The sequence below is a fragment of the Coregonus clupeaformis genome, chromosome 13 (genome assembly GCF_020615455.1).
Source record: "Coregonus clupeaformis isolate EN_2021a chromosome 13, ASM2061545v1, whole genome shotgun sequence".
Lineage (NCBI taxonomy): Eukaryota > Metazoa > Chordata > Actinopteri > Salmoniformes > Salmonidae > Coregonus > Coregonus clupeaformis.
This window is the reverse complement of record NC_059204.1, coordinates 5,016,166-5,023,320: the sequence shown is the minus strand read 5'-3', so window position 1 is coordinate 5,023,320 and position 7,155 is coordinate 5,016,166. Positions and strand designations below refer to the sequence as shown.

General features: G+C 42.9%; 1 protein-coding gene across 1 annotated transcript; it reads right to left on the bottom strand.

The window, feature by feature from the left end:
• Nucleotides 1-2,257: 2,257 nt before the first annotated feature.
• LOC123492159 (aquaporin-11-like) lies at nt 2,258-4,606 on the bottom strand. Its single transcript, XM_045224184.1, has 3 exons — nt 3,860-4,606; nt 3,391-3,507; nt 2,258-2,621 (listed from the first exon to the last, which is right to left on the bottom strand). The coding sequence occupies exons 1-3, from the start codon at nt 4,545-4,547 to the stop codon at nt 2,515-2,517; spliced, it is 912 nt and encodes a 303-aa protein (XP_045080119.1). The 5' UTR covers nt 4,548-4,606; the 3' UTR covers nt 2,258-2,514.
• Nucleotides 4,607-7,155: the final 2,549 nt, after the last annotated feature.

Here is a 7,155-nt window from a genome sequence, read left to right as displayed (position 1 = left end):
GCAAAGTAGCTAAACAGTAGTAAATAGTTGCTAAATTGCTAAAGTTGTCTGTGATGAGATTCGAACTCGCAACCTTTGGATTGATAGACGTTCGACATACGATCACCCATCCACCCCAACCAACCACCATACTTTTGTTTTTGCCTTAAGTAACCATCTGTCTTATGTAACCATACCAAATGTAACATATCATACTAATTTGAGTGTCTCGGATTTTCACTGTTACGTCTAGTCTGAGACCAGGTTGCTGACTGAACCAAATATTTGTCTCCACTCAACTCTCGTTGCGCGTCATCAATTTGGGCACCAAGCGTGTCTGTATAGCCTCTCCCTTAGGAACATGTCTAGTATTCCTTTCCTTTCCATTCTGCTCATCTTGAGTATGTTGTACTGGTGTAGTCATCCCGGGTATAAGGTTCATACAGCAACAACGTGGTACAGTGCATTCGGAAAGTATTCAGACCCCTTCACTTTTTCCACATTTTGTTACGTTACAGCCTTATTCTAAAATGGATTAAATAAAAAATTACTCAATCTACTCACAATACCCCATAATGACAAAGCAAAAACACGATTTTTGAAATGTTTGCAAATTTATTACAAATGTAAAACAGATACCTTATTTACATAAGTATTCAGACCTTTTGCTATGCGACGCAGTTGAGCTCAGGTGCATCCTGTTTCCATTGATCATCCTTGATGTTTCTACAACTTGATTGGAGTCCACCTGTGGTAAATTTAAATTAATTGGTCATGATTTGGAAAGGCACACACCTGTCTCTATAAGGTCCCACAGTTGACAATGCATGTCAGAGCAAAAACCAAGCCATGAGGTCGAAGGAATTGTCCGTAGAGCTCCGAGACAGGATTGTGTCGGCACAGATCTGGGGAAGGGTACCAAAACATTTTCTGTAGCATTGAAGGGTCCCCAAGAACACAGTGGCCTCATCATTCTTAAATGGAAGAAGTTTGGAACCACCAAGGTTCTTCCTAGAGCTGGCCGCCCGACCAAACTGAGCAATCAGGGGAGAAGGGCCTTTGTCAGGGAGGTGATCAAGAACCCGATGGTCACTCTGACAAAGCTCCAGAGTTCTTCTGTGGAGATGGAAGAACCTTCCAGAAGGACAACCATCTCTGCAGCACTCCACCAATCAGGCCTTTATGGTAGAGTGGCCAGACGGAAGCCACTCGTCAGTAATAGGCACATGACAGCCCGCTTGGAGTTTGCCAAAAGGCACCTAAATGACTCTCAGACCATGAGAAACAAGATTCTCTGGTCTGATGAAACCAAGATTGAACTCTCTGGCCTGAATGCCAAGCGTCACGTCCCTACGGTGAAGCATGGTGGTGGCAGCATCATGCTGTGGGGATGTTTTTCAGCGGCAGGGACTGGGAGACTAGTCAGGATCGAGGGAAAGATGAACGGAGCAAGGTACAGAGAGATCCTTGATGAAAACCTGCTCCAGAGCGCTCAGGATCTCAGACTGGGGGCGAAGGTTCACCTTCCAACAGGAGAATGACCCTAAGCACAACACCAAGACAACGCAGGAGTGGCTTCGGGACAAGTCTCTGAATGTCCTTGAGTGGCCCAGCCAGAGCCCCGACTTGAACCTGATCGAACATCTCTGGAGAGACCTGAAAATAGCTGTGCAGCGACATTCCCCATACAACCTGACAGAGCTTGAGAGTATCTGTAGAGAAGAATATCCAAGAAGACTCGAGGCTGTAATTGCTGCCCAAGGTGCTTCAACAAAGTACTGAGTAAAGGGTCTGAATGTGATATTTCATTATTTATTTTTATTTTATAAATTTGCAAAAATGTCTAAAGACCTGTGTTTGCTTTGTCATAATGGGGTGTTGTGTATCGATTGAGGGGGAAAAAACTATTTAAACAATTTTAGAATAAGGCTGTAACGTAACAATGTGGAAAAGGTCAAGGGAACTGAATACTGTGCCATTGCTGTAGTCATCCAGAGTAGAAGGTTCATTTCAGTTCATGCAGTCATGACAGTGTCGGGATAGGTTCATACGGGAACATGTTATGCCATTAGAGGTAACCCTGCACTAATGACTAAAATGTATATTGCGTAATGACGAAGTCCAGGGAGCTTTTTCTCAGCACATTTTCCCATATAAAAATCTTATTTTTTACTGAATAACCGCTGTTAGAATTAGTTAAATATAGCCCTTTTTAGGGCAGCAAAAATAGAAAATGAGTAGCAACTGTTTGTTGCATGGATGAGCACTTAGCCCTGAGCATAGACCGAATACTGTTTTTTATTGTCTGTGGCAGGCACCAATATCGATAATTCAATAGATTACATATAGATTTGTGCCCACTACTAGTTTTTTGGGGGGTAAAATGATCACAAAGTTAAGACTTTGTATGTGTGAGCGCCCTTAGATCTAGTAATGTTAAGGTGACCATAATGACCAAATACTAATGGCCGACCCTGCACCATCTTATAGAAAAGAGCCTACACAGAGGACCAAAGCCACAATCTCAGTTGTGTGTTACTGTATCTTCTTCTTCTGGACAACAGGGATGCCCAGGCCCATTGTGCTTTTCCCAGATAGGAGTTGGATGACTTTGTCAAAGAGCAGGATGCACATTGCCATGCCTGTGAATACAGATAGATTATACAGGTTACACTTAGGAGCAAGTAGTCCAGCCCTGTCCCAAACCCCAGGGCAGGGTGAAACTCAAGTGTCTTACACAACAACCAATTTTTCTAGTCTGGTCCCAAATTGTCATGCCAGCAGCATACCACCCTGCATCCCACTGCTGGCTTGCCTCTGAAACTAAGCAGGGTTGGTCCCTGGATGGGAGAACAGATGCTGCTGGAAGTGGTGTTGGAGGGCCACTAGGAGGCACTCTTTCCTCTGGTCTAAAATAAATCCCAATGCCCCTGGGCAGTGATTGGGGACATTGCCCTGTGTAGGGTGTCGTCTTTCGGATGGGACTTTAAACGGGTGTCCTGACTCTCTGTGGCCCATGGCACTTATTGTAAGAGTAGGGGTATTCAGGCTAAATTCCCAATCTGGCCCTCATAAAATCATGGCCACCTAATCATCCCCAGCTTCCAATTGGCTCATTCATCAACCCTCTCCCCTGTAACTAATCCACAGGTCGTTGCTGTAAATGAGAATGTGTTCTCAGTCAACTTACCGGATAAAAATAAATAAAAATGGGCTGTACAGCACAAACCGATCTGGGACCAGGCTATCATTTTTCTATCTTAGTGGAACCCGACAGATATCACGACAGCTCACATTCTGTTTCAATTCACGTATCACAAGTATGACGAAGTGTGAGCGCTGTTGTCAGTCTGCTTGACCAGGCTACCATTTCCTTTACAGCCAGTAGGCAAAATAGCACTAGTACTTTACCTATGACTGGTCCCAGCCAGTAGACAAAAGCATATTCCAGGAAGGTGTGTCCACTGCAGGGGAACTGGACGGAGAAAGCCATGATTGGGTTGAAAACAGCCCCTGAAATATGACCCCCTGAGATGGGGGGGGGGGGGGGACAGCAAAGGGTGAAGGTCAGTTGAAGTATCACTAGGATAGTTCCTCTCACATTCATATAGGTTAGTGTAAATACATACACCCACGCCCCCCTTTCTCTCCTTGCCTGCTTGCACACACACTCCTAGTCTCCATTTATTTCCCAGTCCCAAGTCCAGTAATTGCAAACCGAAATTCAATTAGTTCAATTGAAGTATGAATGACATGAGGGCACAAGCAGATAACTGTTGCAAATGATAAGCAGCATAGCCTATAAAAACAACTAGGCTATTATATTTCTGACTTATTAAACAGTTTGGTGATGATCATAATGAAAATCAACTTGACAAACCTGAGTAAACCAGTGATGTAATGACAGCAGCGATGACAGGGGCGTGGAATCTCTCGTCTAGTTTATGAATGTGGAGGACTGCGGCTTGGACAGTGAAAGTACAAGCCAGCTCCACACCAGCGGCCTCCAACAGGGACCCATTGATGGGACTGAAGCATTTAAATCCGAACCTTGCGTGCCTGAGGTGGTGGTCGGATAGACCCAAGGACCAAATGTGGGGCGCAAGGAGCTGCGCTGCTTTCCCACCTATAAACATACAAGTTATGCGCGCCACAGCGCTTTTCCCTGTGATATTCTTGCGGTAAACGTTCTCGAGAGCACCATTTGGGTTGGCGAACGCCCCGTGAAAAGTTATTACGTGGACCACCGTGATTATGAAAGTCAGTGTGAGCCCTATGTGCTGTTCGATTCGGCCCACTTCGCCCAGGACTTTGAGTTCGTGCGTACATGCACAGAGCTGGTAGGTCGAGACAATTTCCACTAGGTAAATCCCATAATCCTTGCCAGAGAAGAGGCGCGAGATCAGTCTGCGCATCGCCTCGCAGAGAAGTACTGTTGTCGCCAATAGTGCCAGTGAAATCCCCAAGTCTGTCATTTTCGCAGAAATTAGGGTATCTTCTGCCGCTTCTCTCAACAACCGTGAATTTGGGTAACTTAATGCACCTCTCTGTGTAGTCGGTGGCAACATGTATCAAAGTCCACCGACGTCTCCGTCGCGAACCGAATGGTCAGCTGGACACACGGAAGTTGTTTTCACTGTTTGTGTCCGGAAGAACAGCAGAGGGCGCACTACACACACAGTTAAAGTAGCCATGCCACATATCACAATTCAACACTGATTTATTTATTAGGCTAAGTGCATTCATTCCAGTGGTTTTTCTGCCTGTTTTTCAGATTTAGCACATTATTAAAAGGCACAATCTGAGATATTTTCTGCTGTTAAATGGAATTTCAATTAATGATATACCTATTGATTCTTTAAGAAAATAACTTATAGATGCCTTAGGCTATAAGGTTGTATTACTTAATGTTTCGTTTTTTGTTGTCATTTCAAATGACTATGCTCTGGAGTTGCAAAAGATAATGATAGCCTACTTGCTATCAGAGAATATGTTACGGCTACAAATATCTGTTCAACGTTCCGAAATAGGAATACATTCCATATGGTTAGAAAGTATCCTTTACAATCTACTTTAACTTTTCTGTTTCATATGAGCTGGGTGATGAGCTGTAAAGGTCTGTTGCTTGAACAAGAGTGTCCCCTCCTGTTTTAAGTATGAAGAACTATGAAGATTCTCATTCCTTCCCCTCACTAACTAATGATAGTTGGCCCTACTCATGTCTTCTTGATGAAATCTTCTGATAAAGGGGCAAATCCTAACTTCCATTTAAGACAACATTTAACTTAGTCATGCATTGATGTCAATTGGAGACAAAGGCTGTGTTTAGACAGTAGCCCAATTCTGATAATTTTTTCAATAATTGGTCTTTTGACCAATCAGATCAGCTTTTACATTTTTTGGGGGGGGAAATATCAGAATTGGGCTGCATGTGTGAACACAGCCTATGGGCTCTATTCAATCCGTATCACAGAAGTTCAATTGAAATTTAAAGGCAATGTTCCCGCGTTGGCGGAGACTGCGTTCACAGTAAATGCTGCATATGTTGGCTCAATCTGAAATGTACCTTTACATTTCTATACCGCAATCTGCGATACAGATTGAATAGAGCCCTAAATTAAAATCTAAGTGGAAGTTAGGATTTGCCCCATACTGGATGAAATACACCATTCATTCCTAGGTATTTGGTCAGGGCCTAATGAAGGCAGTGGTGTTAGTTGTGTAACAAATTGTGTAACACCATTGACAGCCCACACTATCATGTGATGCCGTGTGGATTAGCAAACAGTTTTACCACTGAGTAAATAGCCTACACTATACTCATGATGACGCAAACCATTGTTTAAGTCAATATTGGCAAATCAGACCTGCAAACATGCCTACCAACTACGTTTGTGTCGTGACAGTGTTAAATTAATGATTAGTTCATGCTAAGTCATTCATAGTTTAAGTTCATTATTAGGTTTTACTACAGCGCTATGAAGGCCTTACTACAGGTTCAAGAGTTTCAGATTAGTTCATTCTAAGCACTCTGTTTCATATCGCACACGCACACACACACACAATCTCCCAGAACACACTCTCCTTCACAAATTATTCCTCACTTTCAGAAGAACGTCATGAACATCATTGACCAAGAGGCTTAATACACAAAGGAGAGAAAAGCATCGGTGAGGGACTTGATGTTCCTGCTGTCACTGTATCAGGCTGAGCTGTGAGCAAGCAACCGTTGTGTCCCAGTCAGACACACTCTGAAAAGACAGGGCCTTAACCACCCTGTGGAGCAATTTATCGCATGGACACCACCACTATTAGCTCTGACAGGATGCAACTGTGGAAAATGCACAAAATATATGGCAAGAGTAAAAAAAAAATTGTGTGTGTTATGGTCTTCTTGAAGACATTGTGGCCTCTGGGCATTTAGCCAACTGGAGACTATTAATAATAATAATAATATGCCATCTAGCAGACGCTTTTATCCAAAGCGACTTACAGTCATGCGTGCATAATTTTTATTTTTTGTGTATGGGTGGTCCCGGGGATCGAACCCACTACCTTAGCGTTACAAGCGCCGTGCTCTACCAGCTGAGCTACAGAGGACCACCATTAAAATGCTTCGTTCCTCTGCCGTGCTATCAGGACAATCATTTACCTCAGGAAAATCCCTTCTGCTCTGTGCATCAGTGACTTTAGTAGTGCTGAGTGATTATTGCTTTTTGAGGTCGGATCGTTTTGGTTTCATTTCGATTATTTAAAAAATTATCACGGATTTCGGTTTTCGCAATTATTATTTTTTACATTAAATGCACTATGCATTATGTGGGTTGAATGCTGTAACAACACAGAATAAAACAATAAAAGTCCCATGATGGTAGTGACTGCCCATTACTGCTAATCATTTATTAACCATAATTAATTCACATTACTATACTTTAATAAAATATTTGTTGTGTATATTACATTTGTTTACTTTATTATTTCATTCCAAGTCATCATCTCATCTCTATAGAGCTGCTTCCCTACGCTGTCTAACAAAACCACTATTTTGGTAGGGCATACAGTACTTTTATGACTGCTGAATACCAATTATCAATCACTTAGATCAGTGTTTCCCAACCAGGGATACTAGGACCACAGGGGGTACTAGAAAAGGCTCATGAGACCATAGGTTTTCTG

What these genes read in the sequence shown, in the direction of transcription:
- LOC123492159 (XM_045224184.1), bottom strand. Translation starts at nt 4,547, where the DNA reads ATGTTGCCACCGACTACACAGAGAGGTGCATTAAGTTACCCAAATTCA. An exon ending in TACATCACTGGTTTACTCAG is followed by an intron (nt 3,508 to 3,859) that starts GTTTGTCAAGTT and finishes CCCCCATCTCAG; the next exon opens with GGGGTCATATTTCAGGGGCT. An exon ending in CTGGCTGGGACCAGTCATAG is followed by an intron (nt 2,622 to 3,390) that starts GTAAAGTACTAG and finishes CTGTATTCACAG; the next exon opens with GCATGGCAATGTGCATCCTG.